This window comes from Scyliorhinus torazame, chromosome 1 (assembly GCF_047496885.1).
Source record: "Scyliorhinus torazame isolate Kashiwa2021f chromosome 1, sScyTor2.1, whole genome shotgun sequence".
Classification (NCBI taxonomy): domain Eukaryota; kingdom Metazoa; phylum Chordata; class Chondrichthyes; order Carcharhiniformes; family Scyliorhinidae; genus Scyliorhinus; species Scyliorhinus torazame.
In genome coordinates, this window is record NC_092707.1 from 328,977,291 (window position 1) to 328,998,854 (window position 21,564).

General features: G+C 46.3%; 1 protein-coding gene and 1 pseudogene across 2 annotated transcripts in view; one reads left to right on the plus strand and one right to left on the minus strand.

The window, feature by feature from the left end:
* Positions 1-14,187: 14,187 nt before the first annotated feature.
* Positions 14,188-14,346, minus strand: LOC140430888 (U2 spliceosomal RNA; annotated as a pseudogene).
* Positions 14,347-16,675: 2,329 nt separating this feature from the next.
* The window catches only part of ppp2r5a (protein phosphatase 2, regulatory subunit B', alpha isoform), a 367,942-nt gene continuing 363,053 nt past the window's right edge, over positions 16,676-21,564 (plus strand). Inside the window, exon 1 of one of the 2 annotated variants that reach the window (XM_072508692.1) lies at positions 16,676-17,400. In XM_072508692.1, the coding sequence (XP_072364793.1) occupies positions 17,241-17,400 (160 nt within the window). In that variant the 5' untranslated portion in view covers positions 16,676-17,240. The remainder of the gene's footprint in view (positions 17,401-21,564) is intronic. The other variant, XM_072508683.1, reaches the window with a different exon arrangement.

Genomic DNA, 21,564 nt, shown 5'->3' on the forward strand with positions numbered 1-21,564 from the left:
TACACTGACATCAATTGTATTACGAACCCAAGTTTGTGGTCATTAATGTTCATGGAAATATGGCTGTCTCCTTAATTGCTTTTTTTTCCCTTTAATAGAAAGCAATTTAACAGTTTATGGAATAATTATTATATCCACTTATAACATCTGTCTCCCACCACTTCCCTGGTTACTACTTCGCTCTTCTCTTGTTCCCATCATTCGCCATCCTTGTCTCTACTCATCTCTATTCCCACACTGGACACCTGTATAAATGACTCATGAAGGCAACATTGACATAATATAAAGAGTGAGAGGGAAGTAGATGAGATAGAAAGTAAGAGAGATCTGGGTGTGAGAAATATTAAGAATAAAGACATATTTTTGTAAACCTAATTAAATGCATGGGAGTTGATCTTAATCCTCACCGCCATGACGGGTGGGAAATGTTGGGCAGGGATGGACTGATACAAATTAAAATATTACAAAATACAACTTAAATACGTTGTGTGCGCACCTACTGCCATTTTTGCAACACTTGTGTGCTTGTGTCAAATCTTGTTGGAGTGTGGGACATTTCATTATAGCACTTAAATCAGGCTCGCACAATATTGTTAGTAGCCTGATTTTAATTTCATGTTTGCTGGCCAGATTTCCCAAGGACTCTGGAAACCTGGTAGCTAAATGGAGGTAGGCACAGAGTGTTGGAGAAGGCGTGCTTTTTAAGAGTACCTCTTTTGAGCCAGGAGGTGTAGGAGTACTTCCCACTGGTCCCTTAATCAAACCTTCTGCTGATCATGGCCTTTCCTTACTGCTACAATTGGACAAAGCCCCCAAACCCGATCATGAGCCGCATGCCCCACGATTTGCCAACCCCCCTCACCTTCAACCTTTCTTTCTCTTCCTCCAATTGCTGGGGTCAGGACTTCCATCTCAGTGCACATTCAGAGTCCAGAGTAATTGCTGGCATTACAAACAAAACAATTGCATAAATGTCCGTCATCAAAAATTAGATTTGGCAATAAAATAACATCTGATTGTACGGTAATTTTAAAGACGTTGCACCCATTGTTGTGAGTCGTGTCAGCTGTAAGGGTCTAACACACTTTGGTTCATCCACAGACTCAGAGACCTTGTCCAGTTTTTAAAATATAAATTTAGAGTAAGAAATTATTTTTTTCCAATTAAGAGGCGATTTAGCATGACCAATCCACATACCCTGCACATCTTTGGGTTGTGGGGGCTAAACTCACACAAACATGGGGAGAATGTGCAAACTCCACACGGACAGTGACCCAGAACCAGGATTAAACATGGGACGTCAGTGCCGTGAGGCAGCAATGCTAACCACTGCGCCACCGTGTTGCCCGACCTTGTCCATTTTTAATAATAATAATCTTTATTGTCACAAGTAGGCTTACATTAATACTGCAATGAAGTTACTATGAAAAGCCCCTAGTCACCACATTCCGGCGCCTTTTCGGGTACACAGAGGGATAATTCAGAATGTCCAAATACCTAACAGCACGTCTTTCGGGACTTGTGGGAGGAAACCAGAGCACCTGGAGGAAACCCACGCAGACACAGGGAGAACATGCAGACTCCACACAGATAGTGACCCAAGCCAGGAATCAAACCTGGTACCCTGGAACTGTGAAGCAACCTGCTACCCACTGTGCTACCATGCTGCCTTATCTAGGGGGGGCTCCTAAAGTAAAAAACTGCAGATGTTGGAAATCTGAAATAAAAGCAGAAAATGTTGGACATAGTCTGCAGGTCAGTCAGCATCAAAACAGAGTTTTCATTTCAAATCGATGACTCTTCATAGACTATTACTAAGCAAGGCACTGCATGTTATTCTGTGAGTTTATTGAAATACGTAAAGCAGTGGACCCTTGGAGGTTTCTGCACCCAAGGGAACGGGAGTACTCGTTTTTCTCAGCAGTCCGTAAGGCATACTCGTGGATTGACTTTTTCGTGGTGGGGAAGGCTTTGCTGGCTGGGGGTAAGAAGTCAGAATACTCAGCAATTACAGTGTCAGATCATGCTCCGCATTGGGTGGCTATGGTACAGGAGAAGGGGGCAGCGCAGAGGCCGGGGTGGAAATTAGATGTGGGACCTTTGGGAGACCAAGTGTTCTGTGACAAAATTGAAAAGGTAATTAAGGAATATGTAGGTTTCAACCGTACGGGTGAGGTGTCGAACGCAGTTGTCTGGGAGGCTCTAAAAGCAATGGTGAGGGGTGAGGTGTATTCATTTAAGGCCAGGGTGGACAAAGAGGAGAGGTTGGAGCGGCAGAGGGTAAAAGATGAGATGTTGGAGGTAGATAGGAGTTATGCAGAAGATGGGGACCCACGAAGCTGGAAAAGAGGAAGGAACTACAAGTGAGCTTTGACCGGCTATCTACCAGGAAGGTGGTGCGCCACCTGAGACGAGCAAGGGGTGCAGTTTACGAACATGGAGATAAGGCAGGTCAGCTCCGGAGGGAAGCAGTGGCAAGGGAAATTGTTCAGGTGAGGGATAGGGCAGGGAAGTGGGTGGTGGCTCCGGATCTGATTAACAAGGTTTTTGAGGAATTTTATGAGAGGTTGTACAGGTCAGAGCCATCTGGGGGAGACCGTGAGATGCAGGAATTTCTAGATGGGTTGTAGTACCCGAGGTTAGGGGAGGGGGACAGGGCTACATTAGAAAAAGCGATAGTGGAGCAGGAGATAAAGGATGCGATTGGGAGGATGCAGTCGGGGAAGGTGGAGGGGCTGGATGGGTTTCCGGTGGAATATTATAAGAAATTCAAGGATAAGCTGGCACCCCTGATGGTGGGGATGTTTGAAGAGGCGATAGGGAAGGGGGTGTTGCCACAAACTTTGGGGCAGGCATCGATTTCCCTGTTGCTAAAAAAAGATAAGGACCGACGGAGTGTGCGTCGTATAGGCCCATATCACTTCTGAATATGGACGCAAAAGTATTGGCGATGGTACTGGCGGGTAGGCTGGAGGAGTGCCTCCCGAAGGTGATAGGTGAAGATCAGACGGGGTTCGTGAGAGAGAGGCAGCTCTTTTCAAACATTAGAAGGGTATTGAACGTCGTTATGGCACCGGCAATGGGGAAGGAAACAGGTGGTTGTGGCACTGGACGCTGAGAAGGTGTTTGACCGGGTAGAATGGGGGTACTTTGATGCACTATCAATTACGGCGAGACGAGAGTAATCGAGGCTTTATTACACAGAGATGTGTGGCCTCCTACAGCTGCCGCTGAAATGGCTGCAGTTCGGAGAGCACACACATTTATACTCCGCCAGCAGGCAGGGATCTACCCCCGTACCTGTAATACAGGGGCCTTATCGTAATACCCTCACATGCAGTGCATTATGAATAATATAATACAACAGTGGTGACTACCACATTTACCCCCTGTTAAAAATGAGTCCAGCGGGGGTGGTGGAAAACTATTTACATACAGGTTGTCATTAAAATTTCAGAGAAGGTTACAAATTTAGACGTTCGGGTGCCTTGATCCGTCGTTGAGAGCGCCGCAGTTCTGGTGGCGAGTCAGGCGTCGGCTCGGTCGTCAGTGACTCCGGGAGCGTGTCGACATCCTCTTCATCCCTGGGTGGGACCAAGGGGAAGAAGGATTGTCCTGGAGCGGGGGCTGTGGTGGGGTGCGCTGGGGGAAGGGAGGGTGTCGCCGGTGCGGGGGGGGACCCAGCTGGTGCCAGATCCCTGAGGGAGACTGTGTCTTGGCGGCCGTCGGGGTACCATGTAGGCGTACTGCGGGTTTGCGTGGAGTAGCTGTACCCTCTCAACCAACGGGTCCACCTTGTGGAGCCGCACGTGCTTGCGGAGGAGAACGGGTCCTGGGGCTGCCAGCCACGTTGGGAGTGAAACCCCGGAGGTGGACTTCCTGGGAAAGGCAAAGAGACGTTCATGGGGGCTTTCATTAGTCGCCGTGCACAGGAGCGACCGAATGGAGTGAAGAGCGTCATGGAGGACCTCTTGCCAGCGGAAGGCCGGGAGATTTCTGGACCTTAGGGCCAGCTGGACAGCCTTCCAGACCGTCCCATTCTCCTGCTCCACCTGTCGTTTCCCCGGGGGTTGTAGCTGGTCGTCCGGCTTGAGGCAATGCCCCTGTTGAGCAGGTACTGGCGCAGCTCATCGCTCATAAATGAGGATCCCCGGTTGCTGTGGACGTAGGCGGGGAAACCGAACAGAGCGAAGATTGTGTTGAGGGCTTGGATGACGGTGGCAGACGTCATATCGGGGCATGGGATGGCGAAGGGGAATCTGGAATATCCGTCGACCACATTGAGAAAATACGTGTTGCGGTCGGTGGAGGGGAGGGGCCCTTTGAAGTCCACGCTGAGGCGTTCAAAGGGGCGGGAGTCCTTCACCAGGCGCGCACGGTCTGGCCGGTAGAAGTGCGGTTTACACTCCGCGCAGACCTGGCATTCTCTGGTGATCGCCCTGACTTCCTCGATGGAGTAGGACAGGTTGCGGGCCTTAATGAACTGATAAAAGCGGGTGACCCCTGGGTGACAGAGATTGTCGTGCAGGGTCCGGAGTCGGTCCACTTGTGCGCTGACACATGTACCTCGGGACAGGGCATCGGGGGGGCTCGTTGAGCTTACCGGGGCGATACAAAATCTCGTAATTAAAGGTGGAGAGCTCGATCCTCCACTGCAAGTTCTTATCATTTTTGATCTTACCCCGCTGTGTGTTGTTAAACATGAAGGCAACCGACCATTGGTCTGTGAGGAGAGTGAATCTCCTGCCAGCCAGGTAATGCTTCCAATGCCGCACAGCTTCAACGATAGCTTGGGCCTCCTTTTCGACGGAGGAGTGCTGAATTTCGGAGGCATGGAGGGTGCGGAAAAAGAATGCCACGGGCCTGCCTGCCTGGTTGAGGGTGGCAGCCAGAGCAACGTCTGATGCATCGCTCTCAACTTGGAAGGGGAGCGTCTCGTCAACCGCGTGCATCGCGGCCTTGGCGATGTCGGCCTTGATACGGTTGAAGGCCTGGTGAGCCTCGGCCGTCAGTGGGAAACCGGTGGAGTGGATGAGTGGGCAGGTCTTGTCTGCATAGTTAGGGACCCACTGTGCGTAGTATGAAAAGAACCCCCAGGCATCGTTTGAGGGCCTTGGGGCAGTGGGGAAGGGGGAGATCCATGAGGGGGCGCATGCGATCGGGGTCGGGCCCTAGAACTCCGTTCTGAACCACATAGTCGAGGATGGCTAATCGGTTCGTGCTGAACACACACTTCTCCTTGTTGTAGGTTAGGTTGAGGAGTTTGGCGGTGTGGAGAAATTTGGAAAGGTTAGCGTCATGGTCCTGCTTGTCGTGGCCGCAGATGGTGACATTATCCAGGTACGGGAAAGTGGCCCGCAGTCCGTACCGGTCAACCATTCGGTCCATCTCCCGTTGGAAGACCGAGACCCCGTTAGTGACGCTGAAGGGAACCCTAAAGAAGTGGTAAAGGCGGCCGTCCGCTTCAAACGCGGTGTACGGGTGGTCCGCCTTGTGAATAGTGAGCTGGTGGTAGGCAGATTTCAGGTCCACTGTCGAGAAGACCCGGTACTGTGCAATCTGATTGACCATATCAGATATGCGTGGGAGGGGGTACGTGTCGAACTGCGTGTACCGATTGATGGTCTGACTGTAGTGAATGACCATCCTGTTTTTCTCCCCCGTTTTCACCACTACCACTTGGGCTCTCCAGTGGCTGCTGCTGGCCTCGATGATACCTTCGCGCAGCAGCCGCTGGACCTCAGACCTGATGAAGGTCCTGTCCTGGGCGCTGTACCATCTGCTCCTGGTGGCGACGGGTTTGCAATCCGGGATGAAGTTTGCAAACAGAGAAGGCGGGTCGACCTTAAGGGTCGTGAGGCCACATACAGTAAGGGGTGTTAGGGTCCCGCCAAATTTCAGGGTTAGGCTCTGGAGGTTGCACTGGAAGTGCAGGCCAAGTAGCAAGGTAGCGCAGAGGTTGGGGAGGATGTGGAGCCGGAAGCCACTGAACTCTACACCCTGGGTGGTGAGGGTGGCGATGCAGTACCCCTGGATCGCCACGGAGTGGGATCCGGAGGCCAAGGAGATTCTTTGGTTAATGGGGTGTACCGCGAGGGAGCAGCGGCTTACCGTATCAGGGTGGATGAAGCTCTCAGTGCTCCCGGAGTCCAGAAGGCAGGGTACCTCATGCCCGTCGACCTTCACCTTTATCAACGCGGTTGGGACTGGTCGATCGTGATGGAGGCGAGACGCGGCTGGTCATCGGCGGTTGCAGGCGATGAGCGGCCCAATGAGGTGCCCAACGGGCAGGGGTCCTGAGGCGGGGAAGATGGCGGTGCCCACGGGCCGCACATGTCCTGAGGCAGGCAAGATGGCGGCACCCTCGGGCCGCACGTGTCCTGGGGCAGGCAAGATGGCACCGCCCATTGCTTGAGAGGCAAGCAAGATGGCGGCGCCCACGAGCCGCACGTGCTGTGAGCGACCACCCCCCGATTGAGGAATCGCCTCACCATTGGACACATCGACCCCAGAGATTGGGGACAGATCCAATCACTTGGGACTCAGGGTCAAGGGCCGCCCCGGGAGGCGGGAAGCCCCTGGGCCCTATAAAAGTGAGGGTCCAAGTTCAGATCTCTCTCTCTCTCATCTTCGCCTGCTCGAGACCTTCGCAAGACCAGCCACCGGCAATAGTAAGTTTGAATCCAGCGATCGCTACCCGGTAGAGACACCTAGCCACCGACCTGTAGCAGCCTTTTGAATCCCGCGGGCCAGATTTGATTGGACAAGCCATTCATTTCCCTGACCTGGTGGGCTCTTCCTAAGTTAAGTATTGGCCAGTAGTGATAGGTTTATTATATAGAAAGTAGTATTAGGGTATTAATATCGCTTGTTGTATTTAATAAATGACTGTTGTTTTAATCCTTACTAAGCGGTGTGCTGTATTATTAATCATAACCTGAACTTGAACCACGTGGCGGTATCATAAAAATACCTGGCGACTCATGAGCAAAGGTGACGTAAACAGAGCAAATAGACTAAGGTTAAAAAGAGCAACATAATTGGCGACATCCTGACGGGACCCGACTTAGAAGTGGAAAACCACTCCGGGAGAACCCCAACATTCTGAATTAGAATCCAATCGGAAACAAAAAAACCCCACAAGTAATCAGAGCAAATAGACTAAGGTTAAAAAGAGCAACATTCCTTTTTGTCATTTGTTTATGTGAACATGCGAACTAATGTTTGGGGTTTGGTGGGAGGATGGGATCGTTGTTATTGATATGGGGATTGACATATTTGTTACTGATTATTGTTTGTTGTTGGTGGGTGTACATTTAGGAGAAAATGTGAAAAAGGAGAATAAAAAATATATTTTTTAAAATACGTAAAGCAATGAACCTTGTAGAGTTGAATAAGATTGGGTTACTATTCTCTTGCTTAAGTGCTTATGCAAGTTGGGACCATTTTTTAGAACTATACGATCAGCCTTTAAATGAGAGTTTGAATGGATTACATGAAATGCACCATGGTCAGGAGCTATGGCAATGCTGCTTGTAGCAGTCGAGTAGTGCTGGTATTGGCACTTGTATTGCTTGTTTGGTACTAGTCTGTTGCTTCATTGTTTTTGACCCTTACGCCAAGTTCCAATCTTTCCATCCCTCTTTTGGGTTCTGCTCTCCCACCAATGCCCGATCGATTGTCTGGGACTGTTTCCTGCTTGCATCCTCCTACCATTAGTTTGAGGACTCTGGGTCTGTACTCATTGGAGTTTAGAAGGATGAGGGGGGATCTTATTGAAACTTACAGGATACTGCGAGGCCTGGATAGAGTGGACTTGGAGAGGATGTTTCCACTTTTGGAAAAACTAGAACCAGAGGACACCATCTCAGACTAAAGGGATGATCCTTTAAAACAGAGTTGAGGAGGAATTTCTTCAGCCAGAGGGTGATGAATCTGTGGAACTCTTTGCCGCAGAAGGCCGTGGAAGCCAAATCTGTCTTTAAGACGGAGATAGATTGGTTCTTGATTAATAAGGGGTCAGGGGTTATGGGGAGAAGGCAGGAGAATGGGGATTAGAAAATATCAGCCATTATTGAATGGCGGAGCAGACTCGATGAGCTGAGTGGCCTAATTCTGCTCCTATGTCTTCTGGTCTTATTAGTTCTCTTGTCCAGAAGGTGGCCAGCCTGTCAGTCTGACTGGCTACTGGGCACGAAAGGCAATGTTAAAAAATGATAAACAGGTACTGCTGATAAATTCAGTAGGATTTCCACCATCTTGCAACCATGCTCCCCTGCTCCCTCCCCACAATATCATGCAGCCCATGGTGCTGTATGTTTATTTTTCAATTTGTGTTCTGCAAAGATTTTTCTAATTGAAGAGGTAATCCCATTTCAAATGAGTGATATTTAAAAGGCCATTTACTGCATGATTTCCCTTCACCACTCCCCCACCCCTCAATATTTCCAGCTCCAGATGACCTTTCCTACAACTTTGCACAACAGGAATACAGGCTTTCTTCACTCCAAAATTTCAACTAGAATGAGCCAGCAAGGACTTGAGTTGGATCCTAACTAAACTAAGTGTATCTGCATGTAACACAAAACGTTCAACATACATTTAAGCGGCCCTTTTTTGTTGGGAAAGGGAGAAGAATATAACGATCCATCATATCCAAGTAAGCAATTGATTCAGTTGAGCAAGTTAAGAATACTGATGAAACAGTCTTCCTTTAGGTAGTTTTCCATTAAAACTGGAGCAGAAAATGCTATTCCATTGGTGAAGTGTGATTTAAAAAGTACTTTGCTGTGCACATGCCCCGGTTTATGCTAGAATGCCAGTTATTTGTTTTTACAGTGTTCTCGGTTCCCATTATTGTCCAATGACTTCCTTCATGGATTCCTATTGGAGGCAATTGACAACTTAATTCCCCTTTAGAATGAACATAATCAAATTGCAGCATTTGACAGATTTTAAAAAATCATGTCCCACAGTTATAATGCACCTGTTCACAGGTGTAGCATTTCAATTATAAACAGTTGTGAAGAACTTAATTGTTATTGGCCTACTGATGTTCCTATGTAATAGTTTATACTAGTCAATCTCCCATAGTATTGCATAGAGGGAGTCATGATCAAGTGACGTATTCAGTTCATCAGGGTTAGTGGGCAGAAGGATAATTCAATCCAAGTAGGTGTGGGGAGTAGGTGGAGAAGTGGAAATTGATGTGATGACATCATCCAAAAACAGGTCAAGCGCCACGTGTATGCTGATGACATCACCAGCCCCTTGCCCAATCCCTCCATTGCCTTTGTATTATCAAACTGCACATCCAACATCCAGTATTGGATCTGTGCTTAGTTGCCATTTCCCTGCCATGCTAGATTAAACCCTCCCAACTGCACTAGCAAACCTCCCATGACAATATTGATCCCAGCCTCATTGGGGTACAACCTATCCAGCTTGGAGAGATCCCATCTCCCTCAGAACCAGTCCCAAAGTCCTCAGAAAGTAAAGCCCTCCCTCCTGTATCATCTCTCCAATCAAGCATTTTCAGCATTATCCTCCTATTTCTGTCTGTACAAACTAGCACAGGAGTAATCAGAAGATTATGACCGTAGAACTCCTGCTTATTAATTTCTTAACTTTCTTTCTTAAAAATAAATTTCAAGTACCCAATTCTTTTTTTCCCAATTAAGCAGCAATTTAGCGTGGCCAATTCACCACCCTGCTTTTTGGGTTGTGGGGGTGAGACCCACGCAGACATGGGGAGAACGTGCAAATTCCACAATGGCAGTGACCCGGGGCCAAGATCGAACCCGGGTCCTCAGCGCCATGAGGCAGCATTGCTAACTACTGCGCCACCGTGCTGCCCACAATTTCTTAACTTTCAGTCACCTTGTCACCCCTCACTGTCATTAGCACTAAGCGGTCATTAAAAACGATAAATCAAGTATCACCTTTTTTTGACCCCCAAATTCCCCCCATCCCCTGACTTCTTCCTATCCTTGAAGAAGTTTGTCTCTGGGCAAACCCAAGGCAAACTTGATTTTTTTCCAGCCTGAGAAATTCCGCAAGGTCGCTCATCCTCACTCCTGGTTTCGACGGCCCCAAGTTCCTCCATTCCAGCAAGATCTGTCTCTGGGCTACCAGGGAGGCAAACGCCAAGACATCGGCCTCTCTCGCCCCCTGGACTCTGGGTCTTCCGACACTCCAAAGATCGCCACTTCTGGATTCGGGACAACCTTTACCCACAACACCTCTGACAAAACGTCAGGAAACCCCCGCCAGAATCCTTCCAGTTTTGGACAAGTTCAACACATGTGGACATGGTTCACCCCCCCCGCACCGCCCACACCTATCCGCCACCCCCTCAAAAAATCTGCTCATTCTGGCCACAGTCAAATGCGCCCTGTAGACTACCTTGAATTGAATAAGGCTAAGCCTAGCACATGAAGAGGATGCGTTCACTCCCCTCAAAGCCTCCCCCACAAGCCAGCCTCCAACTCCCTCCCTAGCTCTTCCTCCCACTTCAGCTTAACATCTCGTATCCACCCTCCCAGATCATTAGTCCTTTGTAAATCTCCGACACCATGCCCCCACCAACCTGTTTGCAACACCACCTTGTCCTGCAACCCCGGGGGCGGCAGGTTGGGAAAGGACGGCACCTTTCTCACATAGTCCAGAAACGGTAAGTACCAGAACCCATTCCCGCTGGGCAGCTCATACTCGACCAACCACTCCAAGCTTGAAAAGGTGCCCCCCCCCCTCCTCCCACCACTTGAATAGGTCTTCAAGCTGCTCAATCCCCGCCCACCGCATCTAGCCCACCCCCCCCGGAGCAAACCAGTGATTCTCGCAAATCGGTGCCCTAAACGAGGCAGAGGTGCCGTCAACAGTAGCCCTAAGCTAGTGCCCTTACACGAGGCTGCCTCCATCCACTCCTGTATTGAACCCTCCCCCATTAACCTCTTCCTGACCATGGCTATATTTGCTGCCCAGTTGAAGTTCATCAAATTTGGCACAGTCAGCAACCCCCCTCCCCATGTCCCTGCTCCAGCAGCACCTTCTTCACCCATGGGGCTTTGCCCATCCACACAAACCCTAAGGTCAATGCATTAATCTTCCTAAAAAAAGTCTTTGGAATAAAGGTCTGGAGGTTCTGGAACACGAATAAAAACCTCAGGAGAACCGTCAACTTCACGGACTGCACCCGCCCCGCCAACGACAGCAGGAGCACGTCCCACCTCTTAAAATCCCTTCATTTGCTCCACCAGTCATGCCAAATTCAATTTATATTGCTGCCCCTATCCCGCCACCTGTATGCCGAGATACCTGATACTCGCCCCCACTACCTTAAACGGCAGCTCACCCAACCTCCTCTCCTGCCCCTCGCCTGGATCAGAAAGACCTCATTCTTCCCCATGATTAACTCATACCCAGAGAACCGGCCAAATTCCTCCAAAATGCCCATGATCACCCAATACCTTCCAGTGTGTTTGATATATAAAGCAATAAATCGTCCACATATAGCGAGACCCTGTGCTCCACTGCCGCTGCCCCCCCCCCCCCCCCCCCCCCCCGCAGTATCCCCTAATCCCTTGATGCTCGAAGCGCCTTTGCAAATGGCTCTATCACCAAGGCAAAAAGCAACGGGGAGAGTGGGCATCCCTGCCTCGTCCCACAATGCAGCCTGAAATACCCCAAACTCACCCGGTTCGTCCGCACACTTGCTGTCGGCACCCGATACAACAACCAGACCCAATCCACAAACCCCCGCCTGAACCCAAACTGCCCCAGTACCTCCCACAAATAGTCCCATTCTACCTGATCAAAGGCCTTCTCCGCATCCATAGCGCCCGCCACCTCCACATTCGGACCGTCCGAGGGCATCATTTTAACGTTTAACAAACATTTAATATTAGCCAACAGATGCCTCCCCTTTACAAATCCTGTCTGGTCTTGCCCTATCACCTACGCACACAGTCCTCAAACCGCAAGGCCAAGATCTTAGCCAGCAACTTGGCATCTACATTCAGCAGTGAAATTGTATGGTAGGACCGACACTGCTCCGGGTCCGGTCGAAGACCATATTTCTCCTCCTATCCTTCACCTTTCCAATCTCCCTCGCCGCCTCCTGCTTCCTCAATTGATGTGCCAACATCCTACTCGCCTTTTCCCCATACTCATAGACTGCCCCCCTGGCCTTCCGCAACTGCCCCACTGCCTTCCCGTAGACACCAGCCCAAACTCCATCTGGAGTTTTGTTTCTGCTGCTCATTCAACAGCAGAGTCTCCGGGGCCTCTGAATACCTATTGACCTGCGGGATCCACCACCTCGCCATCACTGCCTGTTCCATCTTGTCTCTATGTGCTCGTAGCGATATAAACACCCCCCGACCAATGCCTTAAGTGCCTCCCATAGCATGGCGGCCGAAACCTCACCCATATCATTCAACTCCACATACCCCAGAATAACGCACCTCACCTGCTCACACACCTCCTCATCTACGAATAATCCCACATCTAACCTCCACTGCGGGTGGCCCCCCCCATATCTAACCTCCACTGCGCCCCATGTCCACTTGCAAGTCCACCCAATGTGGTGCGTGGTTCAATATCACAATCGCCGAATATTCCAAGCCGACCACCCCCACCGGCAGTCTTATCCATCACGAAGTAGTCGATCCGTGAATACACCCTGTGCACATGGGAGAACACAAATTCCTTCGCCCTTGGCTTTCCAAACCTCCACGAGTCCACTCCCCCCATGCGTTCCATTCACCCCTTCAGCTCCCTCACCACTGCCGATACCCTCCCCGACCGCGAACTTGACCGGTCCAATTTCGGCTCAATAATGTGTTAAATTCACCCCCCCCCCCATTGTCAGCCGATGAGAGTCCAGGTCTGGAATTTGAATATTTTTAAGGCAGAGGTAAATAGATTTTTGATTTGGGGATGAAAGGTAATTGAGGTAGGCAGGAGGTACAATCAGATCAGCCATGATCTTGTTGAATGACAGAGCAGGCTCGAGGGGCTGAGTGGCCTACTCTTGCTCCTAACTCGTATGTTCATTATCAGATTTCAAATAATATATGCAGTTTTGAGCACTGACCTTGAAAGGGACTTTGATGTGTGGGGACAGCCCAAAGAGCACCAGGGATAATTCTGGGACTTACATTATGAGGAGACTCAGAAAAGATCAAAGGCAGACATAATTCAGGACTTAAATCTACAATTCTCAATGTTTTAACACATTATTTGATTTAGCTGATCATCCAGAACTAGACAATAGAAATTCAAAGTCAGCAATCTTCGGGTTAAACTAGTTTGGAATTTTTTTTTTCTCCTGCAGAACCAGAACTATATGGAACTGATTCACAAGTCCTGGAAGTCAAATGGATTAACTCCTTCAAAAAGGAACCAAAGAAATATTTAGTTTGCAGCGGTAAGAGGTACCAGGGTAGACATGGGAATATGGAAATGTACAGGACTCTAAAAACCTATCGCAGTCCACCTGGTTGGCTTCAATGTTAAAATGGTTCTCACCAACAATACCAATCATTATGTCAATTTTAACTGGGTTTACCTTAATCTTTCCTTCATAATCCTGAAAACCTCAATAAAGCTCTTCCTCGTCTTCTTTCCCGCAGTAAATACACTCCAAGCTTCTACAGGCAGTCCTGCATCAGTTTAATTGCCCTTCTCCACTTCCAAAATTGGAATGTCCCCATTGGAGGACAGCAAGCAGTGGTACACAGAAAGTGGAATTGAATTAGTGTCCTATACTGCATGTCACTCACCAGCAAATTATGTTTTCTCCCTTACTTCTCTATTGCTATCTTGCGTATGGTAATCCCATTGTTTATTGCCCTTCTAGTCTGATTACTTCCCACATAAGAGGTATAAATTGAGATGATAAAAAATGTGGAAAATGGAAATGTAATTTTTCAGCAATATTCAAAATTAAGCATTTTGTCGAAGCTTTTTGTCTTGCACTCATCAGGACAAATCACAAAAATACCAATGTCAGATTAATTTTCTGCAGTTTTGCTTGATTACTTGAAGAGATTAGCAAATATTTCATTTAAACTTTCCTTGAGGTAATTAAAAATTTGGGTTCGAGTGTCTGATCCAGGCATGATTGTGGTTCTTCAATTCTTTTTTTTAAATTACTTTTTCTGAGTTACAAAGCCAGGGCTCAGAGTGTGGTCAGGGGAGAACCCCTAATTCAGCTCCTTGCCTGCTCCAAAAGCCAATTCAGATTCAAATTGAATCCAATTCATGGTCTCTACAAGAGAGACATACCAGATCTGAGCCAAAAAGCTACTACACTTGATCTTAGCCAAAAGGCCGAGAAGCGATGGATCTTCAATTCTGAAGAGTTATATTCCAGGCCTCTAATCTTCATTCTTCCCAAGAAGGCACCTTTTTGATAATAACTTTCACTTTTCTAAAAGAATGTGAATTTTGCTTGAAGTGGATATTTTTAATTTGACTATCTTAATATTAAAGTTTTCTAAATAAATATTATTTTCTATTTTTTATCATAAACTAAAACAATAATAGATCTAAATATCAAGGCTTGTATAGAATTAAGTAAAATTTGTGTCTATTGGTTAGCTGCCCGTTCTGGTCCATCGTTATTCCTGCTGATTTTCTAACAATCGAGCCACCAATACACATTTTCTTTGTCTGGATTTTAAAAAAATGTCAAAATGGAAGTTAGTCTATGATGCTTCTGGGAGGACTAATCCAGGGGAAGACAATATGGTGCTCGTGTAACAGATATTGTATTTTGGAGGTAGTCACAAGATCGGCAAAGGTTCAGACTTGTACAAAGGTACATTGACCTATAATGAAGAAACGGTGGCCAGAAATCATCACTAAGTATCAAAGAAGATTCAACTTATTTTATTTGTTGTTATACATTTTCCTTTACTTGTATATGCTTTGATAGCTGTATGTTTATTACAACTTCACGCAAATATATGACATTTATGCTTGATTCAAGCAGTGTTCCACAGTAGAAAGATAAGTTATATTAATTCTTTTTGGATGATTGGATTCTGAATCAAGTGATGTACTTGATTCAGAATTATGGAATATGGGACCAACCCAAAATATTATAACCTGTTCTTTGGCAAATGCTTACTAACCTATATATCTTTCAAGAATTTCTGTGTATAATTTCATTTTCTTTTTACTCCATTGTAAAAGTCGCCATAGTCCCAGGTGACCATAGGGATCCGATTTAACCTGAGGATTAGCACAGCTCAGGTGAGGGACAAGATTTAGACGGCAGGGCCTTCATGAATAACCTCAACTGGTGCAGGAATTGAACTCATGCTGCTGTCCTTACTCTGCATCACAGACCAGCTGTCTAGCCAAGTGAGCTAAATCAGCATTGTAACATAGCAATCTTAATACAAAAGCAAACCACTGGAAACACCTGAAATTAAAAACAGAAAATGTTGGAAATATGCAGGTCATGCAGTATTTGTGGAGAGTGAAAACAGTTTGCATTTCAGGTCAATGACCTTTCATCAGATTAGTTCTGATGAAAGACTACGGACATGAAATGCTAACTCTCCATAACTCCTGCCTGACTTGTTGAGTATTTCCAGCATTTTCAGTTTTTATATTTCATAGGCATAACAGTGACAGGAATTGTTAGAAAATCAGCAGGAACAACGATGGACCAGAACGGGCAGCTGATCAATAGACACAAATTTTACTTAATTCTATACATGCCTTGATATTTAGATCTATTATTTTTTTAGTTTATGATAAAAAATAGACCCATAATTTTAATATCTCTATGTACAGCTAAAATGCCTTCAATTATGATTTTATGAAAAGATTGAACATTTTAAATGTAAAATTACTCCACGGCCAAAAAGTAACCTCGAGTTAGTAACAGTGGACGTTTTTGTAAATTTGCTTTTGCATTAATAAAATTATCGAAAAGACAAAGTCTGTGCCCGAAAGATGTGTTCATGCATCAACTATTTTTCATCTGATTTATAGAAATCAAGTACACTGCTTTCTGGAAAGAAATTAAAATCGGTATTAACTTTGTGAAGCTTACCGTGTTAATTTTTAAAAGGTAATAGTAATTGAGCCTGTTAGAGGACATGTCCAATAAGGTATCCCAAATACAAGATGTCACTGGACAAGACAGCCTGTGTACCGACAAAGAAACTTGCGCACATTTAATTCAGCATTTTCAAAATGTAACCTCAACGATTTATAAGAATGGGGAAACCAAATGCCGTCCGTAACTAGGGCGCAAAACACCTCAAAGAATAGAGACATAAAGTCGCAAACCGAACGATGCAGAAGTACATCGTTCAAATCCAAGAAGTTTCCTCCTAATGCTCGCTCGCTCATTCTCTCTCGCGCGCACAGACCCACAACAACACGCCGCGGTCACAACCCAACAGCCAATCCCATCGGCTACACTCGTCACATGCCCTCAGAACAAATATGGCCGCCGCCAACCGAACTTGGTGGCCCTCGCCCCGCCCCTGGGCCCTCCCGATTGGCTAGATGACGACAACAACTGCGGGGATGCGCTCGAGGAATGCGGTTTCTCGATTCCCGATTGGTGGGGCCGCACGCCAATCATAGCCATCCCCCACATTTCCGCTCGACGAGATTGGCTGAACCTCACTCAATCGGTGTGTTTCGGAGAGCGCGCGCGCGTGAGGGAGGCGGCGACAGTTGGTGCTCTCCTCCCGCCCCAGAAAAAAAAAATTAAAGCCACGATTGACCTCGAGCAGGTTGTAGGCCGTTGAAAAAAAAAAAGTGTCACCGTTGTTGATCCGCGGTTGGCAGCCCCCGTCCTTTGATGGACACGCAGAGAGTGATTGCGAGGGACGGCGACAAGTCGCGGGTATTGACAGCGTGCTAGTCAGCCCCCAGTTCCAGTTGGCGGCGAGGCGGAAGGTTGGGGGGGGGAAACGGCCGACAGCCCCTCCCAGGAGAGGGGGCCAGTGGAGCGGAGCAGGCCGCGGGGGGCTGGGGGACTGAGCTCCGGCCCTCACCGCCAACATTAACTTCTCCGTATTATTGCCTGCACTTCAAAAAAAAAAATTGCTCCTCTAACCAACCCCCCATTACCCGTCCCTACGGTTACTTTAAACCATTTATTGGATCCAATTCACATATACACGGTTCATCGTCTGCTGCTTCTCTAACCCCCCCCCAATTTCCCCTGTCCGTGTGTGTGGTCGCCAGTTTTTAATTTTAAGAAGATGTCGGCGGCGGCAGCCGTGGTGACAGCGGCGGAAAAAGTGGATGGTTTTACCAGGAAATCCGTGCGGAAAGCGGCCAGGCAGAAAAGGTCGCAGGGATCGTCGCAATTCAGGAGTCGGAGCAGCCCGGTCGAGATTCTGCTTCTCCCACCCCTCCAAGGTAAAGAGATCCCTGCACTAATCCTGTTAATTTAACCAGAAAACACTGCCTCCCCCCCCCCCCCCCCCACCCCACCCCCCGGTAATCGATCAAAATGTCGACCTGCAGTAGGGTATCAAAATGCCCAGGTTTGACGATAACCCACCACCTACAGATTAAAGTATCGATGTTCAGAAAGCACCTCCTGTTAAAAGCACCCCAACTCGAAATATCCACGTTCAGAAACTAACCATCACAATATTGAATTTCAGAGAATACCCGTACTCGCCAATCACATTGAGGTTCAGGGACCACTCCTGGTTACAGCAGCACTGTACCAAGTTTCAGAGAATACCCGCTCCCCTCGAGCTCTTTCTCTAACCCCCGCCATCGAAACGCGACGATTCAGAGATCACTCACCCACCCAAATATCTGGGTTCAAAGATTTTCCTCTACTCGTCCATCAAAATATCAAATGTTCAGAGATCACACAATGACATCACCATTCACCTACTAAGTGTTGAAGTTCGAAGAGGGGCCATCAAAGTACCCAGTTTTGGACAGCAACACATTCAGAAAGCAACCCCACTCGCCCATCAAAATATCAAGTTCAGATACCACTGTGGTTCATCCATCAAAATAACGAGGTTTAGAGATCAACTACAGACCACACATGTTTTGTACTTAGCACGAGATTTTAATACTTGACACACCAATATAAGTTAGAACATTTAGAGACTTTTTTTGCACCTTACCCATCAATTTATTATGATTTGCAAATTATGCCCTGTCCCTGACTCGTTCATCAAAGTATCTTCCTTGCACCAATATAATTCATATTAATCTACAATAGTATTGAAGTATGGAAACTTTACTCCCCATTCTCATTGAGAAGCATTGAAATTCATGTTTTCACCAGGTTCTCTCACATCTGCCTATGATTTACTTCCTACAGTAAAGGTGTTTACCCTTTACTCAACTAAACTAAGTTAATTTAGCAATCTTCAACATCATCAAATTATTGATTTGATCCTTATTGTAGTGCTTTTTAAAAAAAAAAGTAATGGGATTCCATTTTAAGATGACATCTCTTGAGACTATATCCAAATATGCACATTATTTTTTGTTTGATATTGTTTCTCATTCACTTCAGTACATTGAGCAATTTGACGCATACAATTTTTACAACTGCATAATTTTACTACACAGATGACAGTTCAATGTAATGGAATGTAAAAACTCGATATTGTGAATTAATTAACTTAAAATAAATTTTGAGTACTCAATTATTTTTTTCCAATTAAGGGGCAATTTATTGTGGCCAATCCACCTACCTTGCACATCTTTTTGTGGGGTTGGGACCCACACAGACATGGGGAGAAGGTGGAAACTCCACACGGACAGTGACCTGGGGCTGGGAATGAACCTGGGTCCTCAGTGCTGTGAGGCAGCAGTGCTAACCACTGCACCACCATGCAGCTCTAACAATTGATTTTCAGTCAGTTTTATAAAATCTATTACCATGAAATAAAAACTATATTTGTTTTTGTTACTGATATAGAATACTGATTTGTGTCTAAGATGCTGGAATTGTGAATCATAGAATTTACAATGCAGAAGGAGGCCATTTGGCCCATCGAGTGCACCAGCTCTTGGAAAAAACACCCTACTTAAACCCATGCCTCCACCCTATCCCCATAACCCAGTAACCCCACCTAGCCTTTTGGACATAAAGGAGCAATTTAGCATGGCCAATTCACCTAATCTGCACATCTTTGGACTGTGGGAAGAAATGCCTCTCCCAGGTGTAATTTCAAGGAAAGCATGTAATACATTTATAAAAAAAAAGGATGTTAATTATCATTTCTCAGAGGTGAGCTTACATCCATCTTTTTGATAGTGGCACAGTGGTCAGCACTGCTGCCTCACAGCGGCAGGAACCCGGGTTCAATTTTGGCATTGGGTGACTCTGTGAAGTTTGCATCTTCTCCCTGTGTCTGCGTGGGTTTCCTCAGGGTTCTCTGGTTTCCCCTCTCAGTCCAAAGATGTGCAGGTTAGGTGGACTGGCCATACTAATTGCTCCTTTGTGTCCAGGGTTTTGTGGGGTGAGGTGGATGGGAGAGTGGACATGGGTAGGGTGCTGTTTCGGTGGGTTGGTGCAGAGTCGATGGGCTGAATGGCCTCCTTCTGCACTAGTGATTCTATGATTCTTTCCAATGTGTCCCATGATATTTCCTTCCTTTATGTATTTGTACTGAAATTGCTTACAGCAAAAATGTGATGGAATGCATTATTTTCCCCATTTTCTTGTGTGAATTGCAACATAAACTTCACTGTCTGCAACTTACACTGTACTAACAACCCACTTGTCTCCCTCTCTCGGGTTCACCAGCTTCCATATTCATATATAATGTTCTTGGCTTTTCTACCTCTACCTCTCAGTCTATGTCCTTTGATCCTCTCCACCTCAACTTACTTTCCTCCATAAAGACACTCTCTAAAACCTACCTCTTTGACCAAGCTTTTTGTCACCTGACCTCTTTCTTTGTGGCTCCGTGTCATACTTTGTTTTACAAGTCTCTTGGTGGTTCACAGGAGCAGTTTTATTATGTTAAAGGTACTGTACAAATGTAAGTTGTTGGTCTTCTACAGGGCCTCTACTATATGCTTTCACTCTCCTCCACACCCTTTTCTATCACAGTTTGGCACAGCATTAACCAGTCTGCCTTTTCCCCTCAAATTCTTTTCCTAAACCTCATTTCTAACCTTCAGAAGCCTTTTCCACATCAATGTTGTCAACCTTGTTATTAATCATCTCTACAGCTCTCGTATTGTTACTCAGCTTTGATTTCTTTGAAGCACCTCGAGATATTTATTATGTCAAAAGCATTGCATAAATGCAAGTGATTTGAAACAATCCATGTTTCCCATTTGAAATTTAAAATGCTGTTATGAGTATTTTTATGTTAAAATGCAAATAAATCTGCTACCCAAATATTATAAACCTATTCATCTGATTATGTAACTAATGAATTCTGCATAAATTGTACAGTGCCTGCAGTTACATAAGTGTATGAATAAAAATAGCTGTGAAATATATGAAAGACAATTTCTGGTTATCAAATCTAATTGTACAACATTGTTAGTGACTATTTGCTGAATGTCTCTGTGGACTAATAGATTTTAATAACACTCTGATATTGGTTGTTATGTATTCCATCAGCAGTCACTTAACAATAATCAACATATACACTTCTTATTAAGAAAATGTCTTTAATATGATAAAGCAGCCTGAGGGTGTTACATAACTTTAACCCTGAGATAAACACAAATAATGTTTCAAACCTTTTTCTGGTTGCTTTGCAATGCTTGACACATGATTTGATTCAGTAGCAACCTTGCAAGTAATTCATGATTTGCTGTTCTGTATTTGTTTCTGCAATGTTGAAGTGATATGTAGTGACAATATTTTGTCAATCAACATTTTTTAATGGAATGATAGTGTTTTAATAAATTTGCTGAAATAATTCCCCTCTGCTGTGGTATTTGAGTGAGGACTGCCACTCCTGGTACCAAGAGGAATATTTGATAGCAGTTCTACTCCTGAACACTGTCCAATGATCCCTGTGCATTTTTGGTGAGGACTGGATTGGGCTTGACCATTTGAGTGAGGAATTGTTGGGCTCATGGAGCAATGCAAGTAAAGAGTCAGTACTTTCAAGCGAAGGAGGGAGAAAATCAATGAGAAAAAATGGGGGGGAAAAAACCTATTTACTAAAATCTTCATTGGACAGGCCAAATAAATGAAGTAACATCCTCTTGTTCTAGTCTGGTTCATCGTTAGCTTTGAAGTGCTTTGGGACGTATTGAAGTCTGGAAAGGTTCTACATCATTGCTAGTGCCTGTTTCTGGCTACCTATTGCTGACCCTCTATCCAGCCCACTGCTCCAAACTCACCCCAGCAACAATATTAATCTCACAGTTTCCAGTTCCCTCTAGCTTTGACAAAGACTCAGCTCTGTTACATATGCAACCCCACAGTGCATGCTCACACCTTTCCCCCAGGTCCCCTGCTGCATGTGCGCTCCCCTTTCTTACATCTCTGACCATACCAGTGCTCTCCTTCCTAGCCTCTGCACGCAAGTGCCCACCCTCTGTGCCTTCTCTGCTGTGCCAGCACACCTG